General features: G+C 51.2%; 1 protein-coding gene across 1 annotated transcript; it reads left to right on the forward strand.

The window, feature by feature from the left end:
• The first annotated feature begins 3,015 nt into the window (after positions 1-3,015).
• CDX1 (caudal type homeobox 1) lies at positions 3,016-21,667 on the forward strand. Its single transcript, XM_049858594.1, has 3 exons — positions 3,016-3,460; positions 20,211-20,356; positions 21,461-21,667. Exons 1-3 carry the CDS (start codon positions 3,016-3,018, stop codon positions 21,665-21,667), a joined length of 798 nt encoding a protein of 265 aa, XP_049714551.1.
• The last annotated feature ends 1,642 nt before the right edge of the window (positions 21,668-23,309 follow it).

Consider the following 23,309-nt stretch of genomic DNA (forward strand, 5'->3'; position numbering starts at 1 on the left):
TAATTTCCCAAACCCCTCAGGCCAGTGATTCCACAGGGCCTTGCTCTGCCCCTCACCAGACACATCTTTTGCCATAACCACATCATGAACTCCAGACTGGTCTTTCAGTTCCAGGCACACTGTGCGTCCCCACAGCATCATGGCCTCTGTTCACACTGTCCCGCTGCCCAGAATGCCCCTCCCCACTCCTGCAGGGCCTTGACTCTCTTCTTCCTGCATGTCTTCCCTGACTGCTCCCTCTGGGTCAAATCTACTTATTCCTGGCCCTCACCAAGATATAATCTTACCTTTATTTGTGGGAGTATTTGATTCATACTTGCTTCCCCCACCCCACCTAGGCTGAAAACACCCTGAGGGCAGCACCTAACACAATCAGTCTCAGCACAAAATAGACATGCTAATACATACTTGATAAATGAATGAATAAATGAGCAAATGAATCCCTATTCCCAACCTATAAACCTACCATCAAGATCTGATTTAATATATTCTCAAAATTAGAGAGAACCTAGAAGGCACCAACTTTCTCATTCCCAGGATAGGCCTACAGACCTCTGCCCAGGGACCATCAGTAGTCGCTTGCATACCTCCTGTGATGGGGAGCTCACTTTCTCTCATGATAGCCCATTTTATGATGGATGGAGAGCACTTTAAGACGGGTGAGTTGAAATTTGCCTCTGTGGCTGCAGCTTCCTTATGCAGGTCCCAGGTTTGCCTTATCCCCACTCCCCAAACTCAGACCTTCAAGCCCCACGGCAGGTTATCTCTCTCTCCAGGCCAAGCAGTTCCAATTACTTCAGCTCAGGGGGTGAGTCCAGTCTAAGGCCTCCTTTCCTTCCTCTGCACACTTCCAGTTTATCACTGACCCTTGAAAAGTTGGGTCCTGAGTGGAGCTCAGAGCTCCAGGTGACTTCTAGCAAAATTCCGCCAATGCGTCCACTTCCTGACCTAGGAAACAGCCTTGTCTGCTGAGGTAGCTGTGTGCTCCTCCAAGGCAGCGATGTGCTCATCTGGGTCAGGGATGATTCAGGCAGCCCCTCTTCTGCTCTGCCATAAGGAGAGACCTTCATTTTGCTGTGTAAACTTGGGCATAGCCCCTTCCCTTTCTGAGCTTCAGTGCTTCCACTTGTACAATGGAAAGGGTTCTTTTGAGCCAGGAGGGGAGCCCTGGGCTTAGTGAGTCTCCTGCTTCATTAGTCTTCATCAGAGTCCCAGAAGGGCAAGACTCTGACCAGGGCCACCTTCACAGATGTGTCACCTGTGCAGCCACACAGGGCCCAGTGCTTGGAAGAGCCCCACACTTGGTTCAATGTTCTGCTGTTGCTGTCTTGAAATCCTTAATCATTTTTGAACAAGGGACCTCGCATCTTCATTTTGCACTAGACCTGCCAATTACATAGCTGGTCCTGATCCTGACACATCTCGGAGCTGCCCCCAGCCCAGGGATGGAGCCGACCTGCACAAGCTAATATGACCTGAGGGAGAGAGGCTGGAACTGATAAGATCAGGTGTCTTTGCACACTGAGGGGCGGGGTCCCCTGTGAAGTCAGCAGATCGAACTCCACAGGGGATTTCTGCACAGCTCCCTGGAACTGAGCCCTCTAAGGGGAGGGAATTCATCCCCCAGGCTTCCTAACCCAGAGCCCTGTCCTTCAAGAAGGTGTCCCCCAAACCCCTCAACATTACTCCCCCTTCCCTGGTGATTGATTTCCCCTCTTAACAGGTTACCCTTCCACTTGGGTAATTGTGAAATGTTTGGGGGGAAGCAGCACACTGTGTATTTAAGCTATCAAGGGGGCCTCAGGTATAATAAATGGATCAGGGTTTTTGGATGAATTTTAATTCAAATGAACCAATTGTTTAAAAAGACATTTTTGAGTCAATTGGAGTATTCCGAATGCAAACTGTGTGTTAGCTAATATTCAGGAATTTGTGTTGATTTTGTTAGATGTGATAATGGCATGTTAGGTAAGAAAAGGTCTGTGCGTTTTAGAGACGCACACTGCGTAAGCAGGGATAAAACGACATGACTTCTGAAGTTTATTTAAAAATCCTTTAGCAAAAGAAGGAGTAGATGAAACAAGTGTGACAAAGTCTTGACAATTGTAGAAGCTGGGTGATAGGTATACTGAAATTTATTATTCAATTCTACTTTTGTGTAGGTTTGAAACTTCTGATTTAAAAAAAGAGGGTGGGAGTCTGTGAGAATTTGTGTAAAGTTGCCCCAGAACGTTCCCAGAAGATGCTTCTACCCCACGCCTTTCAGAACTTTTCTTCTGGAACCCCCTCGGGCAATCCCTGGGCCCTCCGACTCCATGCAGACTCGTGTATGTGCATATGTACATTTTCCCGGGGAAAAGCAACCACAGCTTTCATCGGAGGCTCCGTTGGGTCGGAACCCGCCCTCTCCTCCAAAAACAAAAAAAGACTAAGGGCTCCACTGCCTTACCACGGAGCCGTGTTTGAAGTCTGCGTTGCCCCCTCACCTCAAGCCGGTCTCTGCGGAGTGCGCCACAGGCCAGGTTTGGCCATGCGACGCTGGCCCGGGGTTCCCCAGCCTCTCGAGCCCGTTTCTCCACTTGCAAAATGAGGTCGAGCGGCGATCCACGCGGCCGCGGGCGGGAAGGGCGAGGTTTTCGGTAGCAAAGTCGCCCGCCTCGCAGGAGATTCCCACTCGTACAGGAGCCTCGACCCTCGCCCAGGACTCACCCTCGCGCCCCCCACCCTCTGCAGACCCCGGTCCATCCACCTCCCGCTTGGGGCGGCAATTTGTCTCCTTTTGAACCCCCCGCCCCCGACGGATTTCCCCCCTTTGATTCGCGGCCCGGAGGCTTCACCCCGCTTTGAAATGCAAACCAGCCTCGGCTGGGGCCGCAGCCCGCCCGGAGCTATAAAAGGTCTGGGTGGGGCTGGCACCGCGGCAGGGCCGGCGAGTTCAGGTGAGCAGTTGCTCGTCGGGGCGGCCGGCGGCGGCGGCTCCCAGGCCCAGTATGCGCGGGGGGCCCCGCAGCCACCATGTACGTGGGCTATGTGCTGGACAAGGATTCTCCTGTGTACCCTGGCCCAGCCAGGCCCGCGGGTCTTGGCATCGGCCCACAAGCCTATGGGCCCCCGCCGCCGCCCTCCGCGCCTCCGCAGTACCCCGACTTCACTGGCTATTCTCACGTGGAGCCGGGCCCGGCACCCCCTACGGCCTGGAGCGCGCCCTTCCATGGGCCCAAGGACGACTGGGCTGCAGCCTATGGCCCGGGTCCCGCGGCCTCCTCCGCCAGCCCAGCCCCGTTGGCATTCGGGCCCCCTCCGGACTTTAGCCCGGTGCCTGCACCGCCTGGGCCCGGCCCGGGCCTCCTGGCGCAGCCCCTCGGCGGACCGGGCGCACCGTCCTCGCCTGGAGCGCAAAGGCGAACACCCTACGAGTGGATGCGGCGCAGCGTGGCGGACGGAGGAGGCAGTGGTGGCGGTAAGGACCCCTCCCTCGCCCTGCTTCTCCAGACGGTTCCTCTAGGCACCAGCAGGTGTTAGGGAGCGGCTCCGGCTGCTTCATGTTTGACCTCTGCCCTGGCCTTGTTTCGGTTCTGGGGAGAGTGCCCCCCTCCCCCCACCACCACGCTTGACCTAGGGGACTGTTCTCTCACCTTCCTTTTTCCCCAGGCCGACTCTCTGCTTTCAGAATCCCAGCTTGAGGGAGCCTTGGTAAGCACAACCCAACCTTCTTTCTTATAGATAGGGAAACTGAGGCCCGCGAAGTGAAGACACGCGCCTTGTGGCTGCATTAGCAGAGCCGGAACTAGAACCGCAAACCCCTAGACTTTCATCCTAGAGTTCTTTTAGCAACACTGGCTCTGGTCTTCCTGCGTTTCTTCCACTCCCTGTCCCAGCCCCAAGCAGAGGCTGAAAACCTAACCCAGTAGGGATGAGCCGCTGACTGTGTGAACATGAGCAGGTCCCGTTCCTTTCCAGGTCTCAGTCTCCGCATCTGTACAGTGAAGAGATTGATGGGTCATATCCTGTGGGCTCAAAAAGAGTTCTCTCTGGTTAGATTGGGGGGCCTTACCTTACCTCCCCAGGGCCTTCCCTGAACTCTTGACCCTGGGGGAGGGGAAAGCAGGAGCAGTTGGGAAGGTGGCTACTGTTTGGCTCCTGAGCCTGTGAACCTCCTGCCCCCAGGCAGGCCTCTGATCCACCCTCTTCAAAGGCAGGAGAGGGGGCAAGACAAAAGCCCAGCTTTAATGAGGGGTGGCCTGACCTTCTTTATGGACCCCCCCCCTTTGTCATGTAATACGCTGCGCCTTGACTCGCTAGTGACTCCTGTTGGCCGGAAAGAACACGACGCCCTATTGTGCCGACCGTGTGCGGCCTGTCCTGACAAAGGCCACCTGGCCTTGGGGGCGGGAAGCTGGCCTGCCCACCCTTTGATGTCCGGCCCCTCCTCCCCTTCCCCCAGCTGGGAGTGAGCCTGGGATTTGCCCCACCTCTTTTCTCCCCCTCCCCCATTTCCCCCTTACACACCCAGCCCACCCCAGGGGCAGATGCTGGGGAGGGGTTGACCAGTAGCTACAGGTCTGGGTGTAATTATATGTCCTTCTTGGGAGTCACAGGGACACAGACCTCCTATTTCCTGCAGGCCTCAGGGAACTGGGGTTTATGCTGCAGCTCTGCCACTTGCTTCTGTGACCTTGGCTACATAATACCAGCTAATGTCTATGGACAAGTCCCTGGGTGGCTCAAGTGGTTAATCGCTCAACTACCAGCCGAAAGGTTGGCAGTTCGAACCCACACAGAGGAGCCTTGGAAGAAAGGCCTGGAGATCTTCTTCCGAAAGCTCACAGCCTTGAAAACCCTAGGGAGTAGTTCTACTCTGCACGCATGGGGTCTCCATGAGTTGGAATCAAGTCATGGCAACCAACAGCAATAACAATGTTCATGGAACACTTGCCAGTGGACCAGGCACTGACCTGGGGTATTGCATGTGTTAACCCATTTAACTCTTGTAACAACCCACTTAGTAGGTACTGTTATCTCCATTTTTAAGATGAAGGAATTATAGCATGGAGAGGTTAAATAATGCCCAAAGCCATGTAACTGGTAAGTGGTGAGCTGAAATTTGAACCCAGGCAGGCTCACCACACACTTCTCTTAAATCAGTCATCTTTTCTGGGTCCCAGTTTTCCTATCTGTGAAATAAGAGGCAAGGGAAGTTATGCAGTGGTTTGTACCCTTGTTTGGGTTGCAAAATTAAGGAGTCCTGGTGGTGCAATGGTTAAGCTCTTGGCTGCTAACCAAAAGGTTGGTGGTTCAAATGCACCAGCTGCTCCGCAGGAGGAAAATGTGACAGCCTGGTTCCATAAAGACTGAAGATTCCAAACCCGTTACCGTTGAGTTGACTCCGACTCATAGAGACCCCACAGGACAGAGTAGAACTGCCTCGTTCAAACTGCCACCCTTTTGGTTAGCAGCTGAGCCCTTAACCACTGTGTCAGCAGGGCTTCCTTAAAGATTACAGCCTTGGAAACCCTATGGGGCAGTTCTACTCTGTCCTATAGCGTCCCTGTGAGTTGGAATCGACTCAACAGCAGTAGATTTGGTTTAGTGGGTTTGGTTTGGGGTTACGAAATGATCCCTTTGCAAAATCTGATGGAAAATACAAATCTCCCTAGGAAAAAAAATGTTGTGTAGTTGGATGGACAATTTCAGGGCCTTTGGAGACCCCCAGAAGCCGTATCCATGAATCCCGAGTTAAGAATACTACATTAGATTACATGAGAGGAGGTGTCTGGGGCCACTGACCCTTGGGATCCTGCAGTTCTGCGTCTGGGAGACGCTGGAGAAGGAAGCTCCCTTTTCCTGCTCCTCAATTCCAGTTGCTGCTTCCAGCTCATCAGACACTTTGGAGACGGATGGGGAGCTTCCCCGTGGACGAGGACTTGGCGAGAAATCACCACTGCATGAGGGGGAAAGGATGGACCGGTGGGAATTAAAGGGCTGGCCTGAGCCCTAGGGAAGCTTCTAGCATGTGTGATGGGCCTCACCTGGTCTCTGTGGGCACAAGAGCTGCTGAGCCAACTCAGTCTCTGGTCTTGAAACTCATTTGTAAGCTGTTGTCCCCAAGCAGATAGAGGGCTCCTGACTGACTCTACCCAAAAGCAAAGCTTTTCCCCCTTTATTCCCAGAGAGTAGAAGGAAGGGTTACGGGAGGTTTGGGAGCTCTGAAGGCTCCAGGAAAGGGACTGCCTGAGCAGCTGGATTAGATCAGTTTTGTGGAGGACGTAGGCGCCTTGGCCTTCTTGAAGCCAGTAGCTCTGCCTGTCTGTTCAGGGCATCTGACTCTAACCAGTGCTCCAGAGGTGGGGGCAGAGTTGGGATGGCGTGCAGACCCTCCCTTGGAGAGAGGCCAAGACCTGCCCTTCCTTGGCCTAGGTTTCTCCATCTGGGCAATGAAGCACAGGTCTCTGAGCGCATTTCCGTGTAATTCTATTGTCTGGGTTGTCTGGGACAGCAGAGGGAAGGTCGGTGCGTGCCCCCCACCCCATCACTGACCACCAAGTCTTAGGTCTTCAGCCTGCCATCCTTCTTGGCCAGCCCCTTCTTCCCCTTTTCTGAGCCGCCAGCATTCTAGAATTTCTGAATTGGACAGCTACAGACCGGTCACGGAGATGGGGAAAATGAGGCCCAGGGCTTGTGAGGACTGTTCAGTTCCACACAAGTGGAGGCTGAGCTGGGATAGATGTCAGATGAGTCCGTTTACAAGTTTCCAATGGTTTCCATCATAAAAACAAGATAAAATCCGTACTCCTTCTTGTGCAGCCCGTGGCCTCTGCCTGCCTCCCTGACCTTCCTCAGGCCACTCTCCCCTTGGCCACGAAGCTCCAGCCACTCCAGCCTTCTTTCACTTCCTCAGGCTTGCCAAGTCCTACTTCAGCTCTTGTGTGTATGCTGATCCCTCTTCCTGGGAAGCTTTTCTCCCTGATTCTTTGCAAGCCTGGCTCCTTCTCACCTTTCAGGTTTTACCTTAATGGTCACCTCCTGAGAGAGGCCCTCCTGTGATTGCCCTAATTAGGCTTCCTCCACAATAAGCAAATAAATAAAGTTGCCATTGAGGCAATTCCGACTCATGGTGACCCCAAGTGTTTCAGAGAAGAACTGTGATCCATAGGATTTTCAATGACTATTTTTTCAGAAGTAGATTGCCAGGCCTTTCTTCTAAGGTACCTCTAGGTGGGTTCGAACTGTTAGCCTTCTGGTTTGTATCTGGTTTGTCTGCTTAACCGTTTGTGCTACCCAGGAACTCATCAATAATCTTTGCCATGTTTCCTTCAGAGAAGTAATCCCAATTTCAGTTTACTCACTTACTTACAAGTGTGTTTGTCCATTGTCTCTTCCCCATCCACCCACTGAGGTAAACTCTTATGAGATTCATTTTACCCACCATTCCTAGCACCCAGCTCAGTGCCTGGCACTTAGTAAGTGCTCAATAAATTTTGTTCAATGAGTGAATGGGGGAAGTGTGGGGGCAGTTAGACCCTGGGAAAAGCAGGGATGGGTGAGGGTCTTGGCTTTGACAGTTTTCTGAGGTCCTGGCTGTGGGATTGGAACACACGACTGTCCAGCCTTCCCTCCTCCTGGCTCAGACAGTGCTCTGGACTCACCTGGAGAGCTGGAGTAGCTGAGGCCCCCGACTAACTCCCTTTTTATTCCAAAGAGGGGGCGATGAAATTGGGGAAGATGAAGGACAGGCTATTAGGTTTTAATCTATAAACAAAATATTAATCAATTCCCGGTGATTAGTAACACTTGACTGTGGCTGGGATTGGAAATAGCTATAAGCAGTTCTACTTTTTTTTTAAATCTTCACTCATTGCATCTATAAATATCAGCATTTTCATTAGGAGAGTTATAAATCATCTTTCTGTCGGAAAAAAAACTAACAGCCCCTAATTCCTTATGAATAAATAAAAAGCCAGTTAATGGCCCATTAGGTGGCTGAGACCCCACACAAAAAGGAGGTGTTCACTCAGGTGATGAAACTGTTGGAGCAATGTTCAGATCTTGATCCAGATCCTTCAGCTTTCAGATGGGTAACCTGAGGCCCACAGAGGGGATGAATCCTTCCCCTACCACATTTTAGGCTCTCTCCCTTGGCCCACGGCCACAGCTACCAACTTCTCATCTTCAGCTTCTCTCTGCTGTCCCATCTGTCTTCTAAACCATTGCCAACTTTGCCTTCTCAAGGCACATCTCTTGCACAAGAGCGTTCCATGGTTCCCCATGGCCATAAAATAAAAACCAGTCTCCTTACTGTGGCATTCAGACCCCTCCCAAGATCTGGCCCCAAACCACTGTTGCAGCCACCACCTACCATCTGTTTTCCCCTCAAGAACCAGCCTTTGTTCTATCCTTCTTACTCTGCCTTGCCTATAATGGGAGTGCATGATAAGGCTAACTGTGGTGTTTGCTGAGTCGTTACCATGTGCCAAGCACCGTGCCAAAGAGCTTTGCATGCCTGATCTCACTTAAGCCTCATGACAACACTAAGAGGTGTAAGGACCTATTATTGGGCTCATTTTACAGATAATGTCAATGAGCCTCAGAGAGGGTAAGGTAGCTTGTCAAGCTCACACAGCTAGGATGTGGCAGCACAGGGCTCAAGCCCAGCCTATCACTTTATACAGCCCCTCAGGTATCTGTCAAATACAGCAACACGCTCAGGAACAGGAGCCTGAGGCCTTCCCCATGAGCCTCCCAGCCCAGGTGGTGGAACAGGAGGCCAGTCAGGAATCAGCTATGAGAGGCTGAGGGGGCGGGGGAGGGGGCGGGTGGTGTGCACAGTGGGGGCCAGGCTGTTTAAAACTGGTTCTCCAGGCAGAAGCCACGTTTGACACCTTGTCTCTCAGATGTAGCTGGGAAGGGGAATGACCCAGTTAGGAGATGGCAGAAGGCTTTTTTTGGTTGAGTGTTTTTTTCCCCCCCTACTTTGGCAGATATTGCTGCTTAGAGCTTGGGGAATAATTCTAAAGGTCCAAAATGGCTTTGTTAGCAGCTCAGTCTAGTTTGTCAGTAGGAAGTTATCTTAATGGGCTGGTTTCACAAGTTCATGTCCTAGAACTTCTGTGATTTGCAAACAATATTGATGTCTGGAGTCAGGTTCATTTTCATGTTAACATGCTAAACCCTCCCCACCCCTGCTGTGCTCACCCCTTAAGCTTATAGGAGGCACCTCAGCATCCACAGAGAAATGGACAAGGCAGTAGTGAAAGCCGAGGTTATCGCTCCGGGCCTAGCAACCCTCCATGACTTCCCCCTTGCTCTCGGGGCAAATTCAAACCCCTGACCCCGGCGCTCAAGGCCCTGCTGAGCTGTCCCACCTCATCTGGTGCATTTCCCATTTGCTCATTCATTCATTCAGGCAGTGATATTCTCTGAGTGTCTCTTCTGTGCCAAATGCTCTTTTAGGTGCTGGAGATACAGCCTGGACACTGCAGCTGGAATCCACCCTTAGGGAGCTGACACTTTCTGCCCATCTCTGTGCACAGGCTGTTCTCTCTCCCAGAATATAATCTCCCCTGGTCTTGACGTGGAAACCTCCTTCTCAACCTTCAGGTCTTGGCTTAAATGTCACCTCCTCCAGGAGACTTCTTCGAAGCTAAGTAAAGAATGGTTTCTCCTCCCTGCTCCCCACTTAGTCTAGCTCCCTGCTCATTTTCCTTCATACAACTGATGACAATCTGTAATGATCTCTTTTGCTGGTTTGTTTTTAATCTGCCCTCCTCCAATGAAAAGGGGGAATGAATGATTTATAAATAAGTACTGAGCATCTACCATAGGAAACCCTGGTGACGTAGTGGTTAAGAGCTACTGCTGCTAACCAAAAGGTCAGCAGTTTGAATCCGCCAGGCGCTCCTTGGAAACTCTATGGGGCAGTTCTACTCTGTCCTATAGGGTTGCTATGAGTCAGAATCAACTCGACGACAATGAGTTTGGAGTGTCTACCATGGTAATAATAATAATATGAACTAACATCTATTGAGCACTCCTCATATGCTCTGCATTTTTTCAAAGGCAGGTATTTCTGACCCCAGGACAGCACATTTCTTCATTAGATTGGTAGCTGGGACTAAGGCTGTAGACACAGTGGAGACGAACAGAGGATGTCTTTTAGAGTTGAGCTGACCAGACCAATGGATTGGATGTGGGAAGTAAGAAAAGAGTTCCTCAGAGGGGCTGCCTAGGCTCTTGGCCTGAATGGCTGGAAGATGGGAGGTGCTACTTACCAAGATGAGGAAGACAAGAAAATAGTAGGTGTGTGTTATATATTCAGCAAGGATTCACCAAGTATTCACTGTGTGCCAGGCACGGTAGTAGGCAAAGGGACTAGTCCCTCCCGATAACATGTCCAATGTATGTGAGACATAGTCTCACCATACTTGCTTCTAAGGAGCATTCTGGCTGTACTTCTTGCTCATTCTTTTGGAAGTCCATTGTATATTCAATATTCTTCGCTAACACCATAATTCAAAGGCATCGATTCTTCTTCAGTCTTCCTTATTCATTGTCCAGCTCTCCCATGCATATGAGGCGATAGAAAACACCATGGCTTGGGTCAGGCATACCTTAGTCTTCAAGGTGACATCTTTGCCTTTAATACTTTAAAGAGATCTTTTGCAGCAGATTTGCTCAATGCAACGCATCTTTTGATTTCTTGACTGCTGCTTCCATGGCTATTGATTGTGGATACAAGTAAAATGAAATCATTGACAACTTCAGCATTTTCTCTGTTTATCATAATGTTGCTTATTGGTCCAATTGTGAGGATTTTTGTTTTCTTTATGTTGAGGCGAAACCCTGGTGGTGTAGTGGTTAAGTGCTACGGCTGCTAACCAAAGGGTCGGCAGTTCGAATCCACCAGGACCTCCTTGGAAACTATGGGACAGTTCTACTCTGTCCTATAGGGTCACTATGAGTCGGAATCGACTCGAAGGCACTGGGTTTGGTTTGGGTTTTGGTTTATGTTGAGGTGTAATCCATACCGAAGGCTGTGGTCTTTGATTGTCATCAGTAAGTGCCTGAAGTCCACTTTCAGCAAGCAAGGTTGTGTTATATGCATAACACAGGTTGTTAATGAGTCTTGCTCCAATCCTGATGCCCGTTCTTCCTCATGTAGTACAGTTTCTTGGATTATTTGTTCAGCATAAAGATTGAATAAGTACGGTGAAAGGATACAATCCCGAGGTACACCCTTCCTGACTTTAAACCTTGTACTCCCCTTTGCTCTGTTCAAACAACTGCCTCTTGATCTATGTGCAGGTTCCTCATGAGCACAATTAAGTGTCCTGGAATTCCCATTCTTCGCAATGTTATCCATAATTTGTTATGACCCACACAGTTGAATGCCTTTGCATAATCAATAAAACACAGGTAAACATCTTTTAGTACATGTGGCTGGGGCTGTCATATTGGACAGTGCAGGAAAATCCTTCTCAAGGGTTCCTGAAATGGTAACCTGTTCCAGATGGGCTCCTTGTTCTCTGTTGAAGAATCTCTCCTGGCTCTTCTGGCTCCTTCGTCTCTGCAGTCATTTTCACCATCATCAGCATATTCATGGTCATCAGTATCACAGCTAGCTTTTATTAATACCCACCTTGTTAAACAGATTATCATATCAATTTAATTATTTAAACTGTACAAAGGAAGCATTCATGTCTTCATTGTATAGATGAATAAATAGACTGAGATTCAAAGAGGTTCAATGATTTGCCCGGGGTCAAACCATGGCTGGGCTGGGTTAGAGCCCTCAGGTCTATCTGTCCTTAAAGTCTCCATCCTCTTCGCTGCTTTCCAAAACCAGGTCAGATAGTTGACCTCATTGGAGAAGATAGGGCAGAGATGATGCAAAGGTGGCCCAGGAGGAGGAGGGTGCAACGCTGACTGAGAACTGAGTAGGAAGGAGCACGACAGTGGGGGAAAGAGGCCTGGCTAAGACTGCAGGGCTCCTGCATGTATTTGGCCTGGCCATTCCCCACTCCTCTCCCTCTCCCGCCAGCCTCATGCCTGCTCCAGGGCTTGAGTGAGGAATCAGGATAGAGTAGCCTGGGGCAGGGCCTAGGAAAGGACCAAACCAGCCAGGGCAAGGCTCCAGTAGGAGGCCCAGCGGAGAGCCTCATGGTCCCAGAAAGGGCTCCAGCACTGGCCCACCATGGAAGTGGGAGGACAGGCTGCCACAGCAGAGGTCCCACCCCCTGGCAGTTGGAATGTGTCCAGGCTGGGATCACATGTCCAGCTGGTGGCCGATCCAGATCACCCCACTCCCAGGCCAGTGTGTTTTTTCCCCTGTGGATCCCCATTAGGTGACATTCCTTCCTTTCCCAAGGGAGCCCTCCAACATCTGCATCCGCAAATAGCTCAGTTCTCCTTTTCGTCTCTGTAGCTCTTTGCCCTTTACAAATTGCTTTCACGTCCATTCTGATCCTCAGGGGGAAGGGAAGCCCAGAGAAATTCAGTGGCTCAGTAATCCTCCAGCTAAGGGTGGCCAGGCTGGATGACACTCAGGCCTCTGGCTCTGGAAAAAGTCTGGGAACTCAGCTGCTGTACCCTGGGCTTTTCCCAAATCTCAGGAGAGTTTAAAACTGCTAGGAAGTCCACCCCCTGCCACCTTTGCAGCCCTCTTACGTATGGTATCTGGATAACACCTCACTGATTTTATATTAAAGTCACTTGCATGCTTAACTCTTTGCAGCTCTTTGCTTATCATCATATACTTTAAAAATGCCTACTATCCTTTCAATGAAGTACATCTCTCATCCCTTCCTCACTCCAGTTTCTGTGCTTTCTTATCTCTCTCACAGCAGGCCAGAACGCAAGTCATGCTCTCCATTGGACAGATGGGGGCACTGAGGCCCACAGCAGGGAATGGGCTCGCCAAGGTCCCACCTGGAGTCAGGGGGCAGGCTGGGACAAGAATTCAAGACTTCCACCTCTAAAGCCCAATGTTTTCCCCTGGGGCACTCCCTCAGTCTCCTTCAGGTTCCGGAGGGAGGCAAGGGCCAGAAGATACCCAGACTCCAGGGGTGCAGGAGGGGAGACCCATCCTCCGGCACCTCCTGAGTGGCTCTTCTGTTTTCCCATTCCTTCTTTTGTCTGTTGGCCCTGCAGCTACCCTCAGCAAGTGACTAACAACTTCTCTGCATCTATTTTCTCATTGCGGAAAAGAAGGACTCAGAGGTAGAAATTTCTGATGACCCTATTCACCTCCCTTCCCTGGGCTCCCAAAGGCCCATAGTTGGCTATTCTCTTTGTCACCCCTAGTCTGACACCACAGACATGGCAAGCACCCTGTCTCCTCCTACTCCACTGATGTGGGTCTCTGGGGCACTGAGCTGGAGGATGCCCTCCCCACGGGTGCTGCCAGAGGTGGTCCTTAGGTGGGTCCAGAGGGCCTCAGAGGGGGCACCCCAACCCTCTCCTGGTGCACAAAGGGAAATTGAGGCCAAGAAAAAGGAAGAGCCCTATTGAAGGCTACACAGCCAAATGACACAGAGCTGGGACCAGAACCTGCTCATGCTAGCTGGGGGTCCAGCATGTCCTGGGAGGAGATTAGGATGCAGCAGACCCTGGGTAAGGCTGAGAACATGTATTTTTAGCACGCTCCTGCTTGCGTGTGAGTGTGCGTGTGCGTGCGTGTGTGTGCTGGAGAGGATTTTGATGCATAGCTGGTAGGGGCTGACCACCCAGTGAGAGGTCAGGGAGGGTTTGGAGCTGGATTTGTGTTCCAGGTTCTGAGGACCAGAGCTGGCTGTGTCATTCCTCAGGGCCACAAACCGAGCAGGAAGAGGGCAAAGGAAGTGCTGACCCAGAGGCCAATTTGTTTTTCCTGTAGCCACTGCCCCACCCTGTCCTTGCCTGGCCCTGGCTGGATGGGAGGCCCTGCGCACTGCAGGCCGCCATGGCCCGGGCCCCATCCTCCCGCTGAGCAGGCAGAGTCTAGACGCTCAGACTGGGAAATCGGTCATAGAATTCTTCAGCAACAATAACAAACACAATCAGAGAATCAACAAACATTGGGAGCTTTAGGTTTCCAAGTTGGAAGGGGCCTTATAAATAAGCGGTCTCGTCCAACACACCGCCAGTTGCTCAGATCCATTTTCTGCTTTCCTGCCAGATGGCCATGGCTCCACTATTGGGAACGAATAAGAGCTGCCCTTGCCTGCACACCTACTACGTGCCAGGTCCCCGTCTCAAGCGATCCCCCATATACCTGAGGGCTAGAGGTAATTAGACCTTGCACAGTGTGATAGGTTTTAGCGCTGTTTCTGAGGTCAGGCAGACTGCTTTTGAATCCTGTCTGCCAAACTTGTGAGCCTCTCTGAGCCTTGGTTTTCTCCTCTGTAAAATAGAGAAAACAGTTGCACAACCTCATGGGTTGTTGAGAGATGTAAATAAAGTCTGGGGCATGCGCTAAGTGCTCAGAACTCATTGGCCATTCTTATACTAACAATTATCCCCATTTTACAGATAGAGAAAATGAGGCTCAGAGAGGTGAGATGGCTGTCATAGGTTGCCCAGCCAACTGAGAAGCTGTACTGCACAACCCCAGAGGTCAGGGTCATCAGGAGAATGTTTCAAACGTCAAATCCCTGAGGCCCGTTCCTGCCCCATTGAATCTGAGTTTCTGGGACCAGAAATCTGTTCTTTTCAAAAGTTCCCCAGGCAGTTCTGAGGCTGCTGGTCAGGCATATGGAGCCAACAGCCTGAGGTTTCCAGAGCTTCTACCACACAGCTTTAGGGGTTGGGGAGGTTGCTATCTCCCATGCAACCTGATCACCGGGATCATCCCACATGTCCCAAAGCCAGAGCAGAGAGAAAGCCTCTCATTTGGGTGAGTTATCCAGAGCTTCCTCACCTGTGCTCACCTCTGACGAGCTGGGGGGTTCCCCCTCCCTCCCACTTGATCACACTGGCATCTGGCCAGGAGGGTTACTCATTAGGTGGCTGGGAGTGGTTGGCCCTTCACCAGACACCTGTTACAAGAGCCTGGACTTCCCCCTTATCCCAGTGTCCCAGGAGCCTGTAAATCATTCATCCCGGGCCCTCTCCCCACCCCTCCGCTCTCACACACCTCCCTGTGCCCTCCCTCCCTGGCTGTAGCCATAGCATGGGTGCTCACGGGAGCGGGGAGGGGAGGATGGCTTGGGAAGGCCAGTGTGCAGTTCTGGCCCAGAGCTGGCACTGGAGCCCAGTGCACCTGACGGTCATTGAAAATGCAGTCATGTCTGCATATGGTAAAAATTTAAACACCCCAAAGTCTCCCTCTTATGTCTGGCCCTTCAGCCAGAGGCAGCCCCTATTTAATGACAGGTGTATCCGTTCAGAAGGAACTCTGGGTGCCTGGGTGCATGCGTGCGTGTGTGTGTGTGTGTGTGTGTGTGTAAGCCTGCCCCCCATTTTAATACAAAAAATGGTAACACTGTTCAATGTCTTGCTTTACTTCACTTAACAGTGTATCCTAGAAATTGCTCCCTCTTGGTACCTATGGAGCTTTATCGTATCTTTTTAATGACTGCATAATACTTCTGTCCGTGGATGTACCCTAGCTCGTTTAACCAGTTCTCCTCCGGTAGACACTTCTATTGTTTTTGTTGTTGTTAAGTGCCATCGCCTCAGTTCCAATTCACAGTGACACTATGTAAAACAGAACGAAATACTGCCGGGTCCTCTGAGCCATCCTCACAATCGTTGCTATGTTTAAGCCCCTTGTTGTAGCCACTGTGTCAGTCCATCTCATTGAGGGTCTTCCTCTTTTTCCCTGACCTTCTACTTTACCAGAAACCCTGGTGGTGTAGTGGTTAAGAGCTACAGCTGCTAACCAAATGGTCAGCAGTTCAAATCCACCAGGTGTTCCTTGGAAACTCTATGGGGCAGTTCTACTCTGTTCCATAGGGTCGCTATGAGTTGGAATTGACTCGATGGCGCTGGGTTTGGTTTTTTTTTTGTTGTTTTCTACTTTACCAAGCATGATGTCCTTCTCCAGGGACTGATCCCTCCAGACAACATGTCCAAAGTACGTGAGATGAAGTCTCGCCATCTTTGCTTTTAAGGAGCGTTCTGGCTCTACTTCTTCCAAGACAGATTTGTTTGTTCTTCTGGCAGTCCATGGTACAGTCAATATTCTTCATCAACACCATAATTCAAAAGTGTTAATTCTTCTTTGGTCTTCCTTATTCATTGTTCAGGTTTTGCACGCACATGAGGCGATTGAAAACACCAAGGCTTGGGTCAGGCGCACCTTAGTCCTTAAAGTGATGTCTTTGCTTTTGAACACTTCAAAGAGGTCTTTTGCAGCAGATTTGCCCAATGCAATGCATCTTTTGATTTCTTGACTGCTGCTTCCATGGCTGTTGATTGTGAATCCAAGTAAAATGAAATCCTTGCTTATTGGTCTAGTTGTGAGGATTTTTGTTTTCTTTATGTTGAGGTGTAATCCATACTGAAGGCTGTGGTCTTTGATCTTCATCAATAAGTGATTCAAGTTCTCTTCACGTTCAGCAAGAAAGGTTGTGTCATCTGCATATTGCAGGTTGTTAATGCGTCTTCCTCCAATCATGATGCCTCGTTCTTCTTCATATAGTCCAGTTTCTTTGATTATTTGTTCAGCATACAGATTGAATAAGTGTGGTAAAAGGACACGTTGCTTTTAGTTTTCTGCTGTTAGAAACAGCTGTGGCTTTGGGCATTTATCTGTGTGCTCAATTTCTGGAAATGGTATTAATGGGTCAAAAGGTATGTGCATCTTACATGAGGCTAGAGAGCACCAAGGTGGGCCCCATGGAGGATGCTCTAGTCATCACTCCTGGCCAGCATGTGGGATTCTCTGGTTCCAGGGCCACACAGTGTGACATCAAGCATTATGTTCTTTGGCAGAGTCATTCTCTTAGCGATAAAACTGTGTACTTCGAGCAGCTCTCCCAGAAAGACGTTGGCCGGTGAGTTCCTAAACCACCAACCCCTCCCCATGGCCCAGAGAGGGTGATGGGACCTGGACTAAACCAGCCGCCACGCAGGACAGAAAGCAACAATTGTGCAGCTAAAGCCCCACTCCCATCTAGTCCCCCAATCCACTGTGGGAAGAACCCGGGCCACAGGTCAGGAGACCTGGGTCCTAGCTCATACCATCATCAGGCAGATGACCCTCAGCAAGTGCCCCTTTCTGAGTCTCACTTCCCTGCCTATGACATGGCTGTAATGGGCTCTGCACTCACTCATCAGAAAGGATGGGATAAAAGCTGGGTGCCGGAGGGAAAGGGTGTCTCCATATCACTGGTTATTACCTCTAAGACTGAGGTTTGGGTAGGCAGGGAGCCTCATCCCTCGTCTCAGGCCCATCCTCCTCCTGGGGGTGGCTTCGAGTCTCCTGGGCATTTTAAAGGACCTCTGCCTGCCCCAGCCCAGCCTTCAGGGGCCTACCCTCCCCATGGCTGGTCCCCCCTTCCCAGAAGTAGAAGTTGGCGGGGGCTGCTATTTGAGCTTCTGTCACCAGTATTTAGCGAGAGCTCCATGGTGGGCTCTGTGGGCCTGATGTAGGGAAGATTTGTGCACTGCAGGAGACAGCAAGAGCTTTAGACCAGGTGGCATAACTGCCTGGGGCTTTGGTGACCTGACTATACAGGGAGGTTGGCATAAATGAATTCACATTGGCAGCTTCTGCTGAGCCACTCCAACTCATGGCAACCCCATGTATGTCAGAGTAGACCTACGCTCCATAGGGTTTCCAGAGGCCGATTTTTTGGAAGTAGATCACCATGCCTGTCTTCTGCAGCATCTCTGGGTAGACTTGAACCTCCAACCTTTCCAGTTAGCAGCAGAGTGCATTAACGGTTTGCATTACCCAAGGACTCCAATGGACTCAACAGCCATCTTTTATTTGGACCTCAGACTGCCGCGTAACCTTCCTGAACTACAATTTCTTCATTTCTAAATTGGGAGGAGACTAAACTGCCAAGACTCCTTATGGCCTCAGCCCAGTGACCCAGTAGGGCTGTGGATTCAGAGTTCTGCTGGGCTCTGCTGGTGGTGGCATTAGGCAGAGCTGTTTTCGAGCCCGACGTTGAATTTTCTAGGCCAAGGAGGGACCCTGTCTGGAGTCAAGGCCTCTGCAGCCACTCCCTTGGCTCATGCCTGGGCTCGGCCTGGCCAAGGACCAAGGCTGTCCTGTGCTGCATCGGGTAGCCGGGCTGAGGTCAGTGGTATGGTCGCGTCCAGTTTGGTTCCGCCGCTTTGGCAGAAAACCCAGGGAAAAGCAGCCCAGGAACATCTGCTGTCTCCTGTTCTCCACAAAACCATTTGGCTCATGGAGAGCCCAGTGGCAGTTCTGCCAAACTGCGTGGGCTTGGTGGAGGGGGCAGAGGTGGGATAGGGGGAGTTAGTGCTGGGGAGCTGAGGGATAAGCAGGGCCAGAGCCGTGACCCAGGGAGGTGGCAGCCAGGCTGTTGTGGTGGTACTTTGATGGTGTGGGATGGGGGTCAGTGGTTATTCAGAGACCCGCACTGCCTGGTGGGATGCGTGTGTGGGTCTGGAAGTGCTTGCGTGTGCCTCTTATTTATAGCCACATGCTCAGCATCTTACAAAGGAAACTGGGTTTAGCCAGGCCCCCACACCAGCCGAGGCCAAGCATGACTCTTAATATTCTCTCCAGACGGACCTCTGATCCCAGCCCCAAAGAGAGCCCTGACATTAACCCTGGATGGTCCTCAAACCCAGCCTTTGTCCTGAGGCTGAGCCCCACCAGTTGGACTAAAAACCCTACCCCTTGCTCACTACCCCCAGCCTCCTCGATGGTCCTCGGACATGGCAGACATGCTCTCACCTCAGGGCCTTTGCACTTGCTGTTCGCTCTGCCTGGGGCTCTCTTCCCCTCCCAGGTCTCTTTTAGATCTTTGCTCAAATGTCCCCTTCCCAGTAAGGCTGTCACTGACTATTTGAAATCACAAGCTCGCCTCTCTAAATTTTCAGTTCTCCTTCCCTGCTTTCTTTTCTCTGAAATACTTATCACCCATGAATGTACCAAATGTTTTCCACATTTATTTTGTTTTTGTCTGCCTCCCTCCACTAAAGCCTAAGCGTCACGAGGGCAAGGAGTTTATTCAGCTCCTGCTGTACCCCAATCCCTGGCTCACAGCAGAGCTCAGTTAATATCTGTAGAGTGAGCTGAGTCACTCCTGCTCTGTGCCTCCCTGGTTCCCATGGGGCACAGATGGGAGTGGATGGCAGGGAGTGGGTGCAGCCCCAGCTCAGGGCCTGGTATCTGGGACTAGGGCCTCTTGCAGTTCCTGATGGGTCCTGGGGGTCTAGCAGCAGCCACCAGCCATTCCACAGGAACTGGGGAGCCTGCACCTCAGAACAGTGCCTGCAGTGGCTCTTCCCTGCTCTCCTTCTCATGCACAGCAGAAGGAGCAGCTATCGGCTCATTGGTCTGAACCTCGCCTTGCCCGCCTGCTGTCCCCTCCACGTCACTGGTATTCAACCCCCAGGTCTGAGAACTCCCAAATCAGAACTACCTTGGGAGCTTGTTGGAGTCCCTGGGTGGTGCGAACAGTTAATGTACTCAGCTGCCAACTGAAAGGCTGGAGGTTCGAGTCCACAACATGGAAAGGCCTGGTGATCTACTTCCGAAACATCAGCCATTGAAAACCCTATGGAGCACAGTTCTACTCTAATACACATGGGGTCACCATGAGTGGCAATTGACTTGATGGCAGCTGGTTGGGGAGCTTGTTAAAATGCAGATTCCAGGCTCCACTCCCAGACTGTCTCCTTCAAATAGTCAGGGATGCCCTGGAGGGAGCCCATTGCACGGCCACCTCTGGGAACCGCTGGTTTAAAGCTGGTGGAGCTGGCCATCAGCTTAGGGCTCTGGGTCAGTGGGCTGAAGCCCCTACTCCATCAGCAACTTGCTGTGTAACCCTGAGCAAGTCGCTTCCCTTCTCCGAGCCTCAGCACCTCCTTCATAAATGGGTGTGAGAGCAGTACTTAACCTCCCAGGTTGTCAGTCTCCAAGCCTGAGCCTGGGGGAGTGAGTCAGAGAGCTGGGGTTTATGTCCCTCCCCACCTTGGGGTCCTCCTTCAGGGGTGCCTGTATTGTTCTTTCTCCTGGGGGTCTTGACCAGGCCATTTGCAGGTCCCTCTCCCCCTCATCTCCCCTCCTTGTCCCCTCTGCTTCTCAGGTAAGACCCGGACCAAGGACAAGTACCGCGTGGTGTACACAGACCACCAGCGCCTGGAGCTGGAGAAAGAGTTTCATTACAGCCGTTACATCACCATCCGGCGGAAGTCAGAGCTGGCTGCCAATCTGGGGCTCACTGAGCGGCAGGTGTGTGGGCCCTCCTACCTCAGCCACAGGAGCAGTGGGGGAGTCTGGCCTCCAGGTTGCTAGACAGATCAGGGAGCTTAGTCAAGGGAGGAGGGCAGAGAGGCTGAGTATCCTAGCCATGGTCACACAGCACAGCAGAAACCTAGCTGATGCCACCCCTCACTCAACCCAGTCCCTGCCCCCAAACGGGTGGATTATCCAATAAGCAAGGTAAGCACAGGCTTATCTGTGCTTACTAACCTGTAGTGAACAATTTCACATTTTTTTTCACCACACCAAAGATTCTGCTTCTAAGTATGGCTGGCATGTCTCTTTCCCAACCCCACAGCACCTTCTTACAGAATCAAAGCCTGTTTTCAAATTTACAGTCCCTGATAGGAACGGATGACTCAGTAAGCAAGGTAAGCATGGGCTTACTTGTGCTTACTTACTAACCTGTACCAAATAATTTCACATGGGTTTCACTTTGATGTGAAATGGTGAAACCATATGAAATTGTTCACTACAGATTAGTAAGTAAGCACAAGTAAGCCCATGCTTACCTAGTTTATTGGATAATCTGCCCCTGCCCCCAAACAGGGGAATCAGGGGATCCAAGTAGCCATAGGCTACCAAAACCAAACCAAACTCATTGATGTTGAGTCGATACCGACAGAGAGGAACTGCTTCATAAGATTTCCAAGGAGCAGCTGGTGGACTCGAACTGCTGACCTTTTGGTTAGCAGCCTGAGTTCTTAACCACTGTGCCACCAGGGCTCCAGCTATAAGCTATAGCAAGCTGTAATAAGTACTGTAAGAGGTAATTGCTGATTAAATCTAGAGGAGGTAGCAGTTATAGGGAGAGCAGGGAAGGCTTTCTGGAGGAGGAGGTATTAGAACATGGTTTAGAAGATGGGAAGGAAGAAGACTACAAAGAAGGGTGGAGGGTAGGGGAGTAGAGAAAGCAAGGTCTAGAGCGGGGAGAGTGTGTTCATCATCCCTGAGATCTGGTGACTGGAGGGAGGCCTCGCATGTCACATTGATGAATATGAGTCTCAACCATCCTCCCTCTTCTCCCCTTTCACTGTCACTGTATCTCACCATTTCTGCTCTCTGTTCCCACAGGTGAAAATCTGGTTCCAAAACCGGCGGGCAAAGGAGCGCAAAGTAAACAAGAAGAAGCAGCAGCAGCAACCCCCACAGCCACCACCACCCACCCTGGAAGTCACCTCCGCCCCAGCCGGGCCACCGTTGGAGGGCCTGTGCTCCGGTTCCACCAGCCTCCTGGGCACCTCCTCCCCCATACCTGTCAAGGAGGAGTATCTGCCATAGCCCCTACCCAGCCTCACCAGCCTGGGGACCTGAGGACTCAGTGCTGGAACTGTGGCTCCAGCTGCGGGCCTAGGAGGTCTGGTCTGAGTCCCAGCCCAGCCCAGCCACCACTGACTGTACAGGTGACCTTGGACCAGTCACCCACCCAGCCCCTGCATCCATTGGCCCATCTGTGCAGTGAGCCTCTGGATAAGGAGCTCTTCCAGCCCCTGGGTTCTAGGCCTTGGGAATAGCGGAGCCCAGGGAGGGGGTCTGTCTCCTGGGGGGCACTCAAGCCCCAAGGGGCTGGTCTCAAGGCCCCAGAGCCCATTTCCTTCTCCATTGGTTCAAGGAGTAGGGTGGGTGGCCAGACTAGGAAGCAAACAGGCCCTGAAGAAAGGGGATGGGGCTGAGAGAAGATGAAATACTTGCAGACCTGACCTGAAGGAGGAGGAAGAGTATGGTCTGCTTACACATGCCTCTTCACCCACCCCGATGGTGAAATGCCCTGAAACCTTTCCAGGTGGGTGCTGAGCATAAAGCCCACAGGAATAGGGCTGAGGAGGAGGCCCTGATTGCCCCTTCTCTGGGCTGTGGCACCATCTCCCCTCCCTCCCGTTCTCAGCGGGGCCTCCAGGTAGGGAAGGAGGAGCCTGGAGGGAGAACAGGGGACAAAATCCACCCTGCCAGGTGCCTGCCACCCCACCAGGTTGACCATCAGGGCCCAGTCTCAGGGATCCCCAGAGAACTTTCTCTGGACCAAGCAGAGCTCACAGCCGGACAAGTGTACATAGAGTGGGATCGCTCGAATGCAGCTCCAAGAATAAATTGTTTTTCTTCTTTTAAAAAATGTATTGCATAAAAATCATTATACGTAGCATTAAAGACAAATTTTAAAGAAGACTAAATCCTCCTCACCCTTCCCTAGAGAACTGCTTATTCCCTTGTAGTCTGTGTAGGCCTACAACAAGGTCATCTTAAAATGCATTTGAAAGATCAAAACAGGACATTGTTAGAGTAAGTCTATTAGACTGAAAAATTATGAGTCTATTTTATGAGTGGAATCATCACACTCAATATATCAGTGCTTTGAATTTTTTGAATACCTTCAGTTCGGGTTTTTCTTTCAACAGACAATATCCACTGGGTATTCCCATGTGCCAGGCACAACTGGGCCTGGGGAGTTCACAGTCCTTGGCCCCCAGAAGTTCCCAGTCCAGTGGGGAGATTGCCTGGTACATAGATGACACTGCTACAACAGGAGAAGGGCCAAGTAGAGCATCAGAGGAGGACAGGGAGGGCTCCTAGCTTATCCTGGAGGGTCTGGAAGTTTCTTGGAGGAGCTGATGCTTGAACTAGGCCCTGAAGGACTAATGAGCCGTGGTCTGGCCAAGAAGGGAAGAAAGGTTAAAAAATATAGGCAATATGAACTTAAGCAATAATTTTTTTTAGAACTTCTGGGGGAAGCTGCTGTCTTCAACTGCTTTTCAGAGGTGTCTGCACCCTGGGTCCTCCTCTCCCTAGAGGGCTCCCCATGCCAGCTGCCTGCCTCTCTGTTTACTGTTCTGGGAGGTGGCCAGGCCATAAAAATTGCACAGCCTGCCTGCCATTGCCCTTTGCCCTTGGGATGACAACACATGAGATGGATCCAATCTTGGCACAA

This window comes from Elephas maximus, chromosome 2, assembly GCF_024166365.1.
Source record: "Elephas maximus indicus isolate mEleMax1 chromosome 2, mEleMax1 primary haplotype, whole genome shotgun sequence".
NCBI classification, from domain to species: Eukaryota; Metazoa; Chordata; class Mammalia; order Proboscidea; family Elephantidae; genus Elephas; species Elephas maximus.

What these genes read in the sequence shown, in the direction of transcription:
- CDX1 (XM_049858594.1), top strand. Translation starts at nt 3,016, where the DNA reads ATGTACGTGGGCTATGTGCTGGACAAGGATTCTCCTGTGTACCCTGGC. An exon ending in CGGAGGAGGCAGTGGTGGCG is followed by an intron (nt 3,461 to 20,210) that starts GTAAGGACCCCT and finishes TCTGCTTCTCAG; the next exon opens with GTAAGACCCGGACCAAGGAC. An exon ending in TGGGGCTCACTGAGCGGCAG is followed by an intron (nt 20,357 to 21,460) that starts GTGTGTGGGCCC and finishes CTGTTCCCACAG; the next exon opens with GTGAAAATCTGGTTCCAAAA.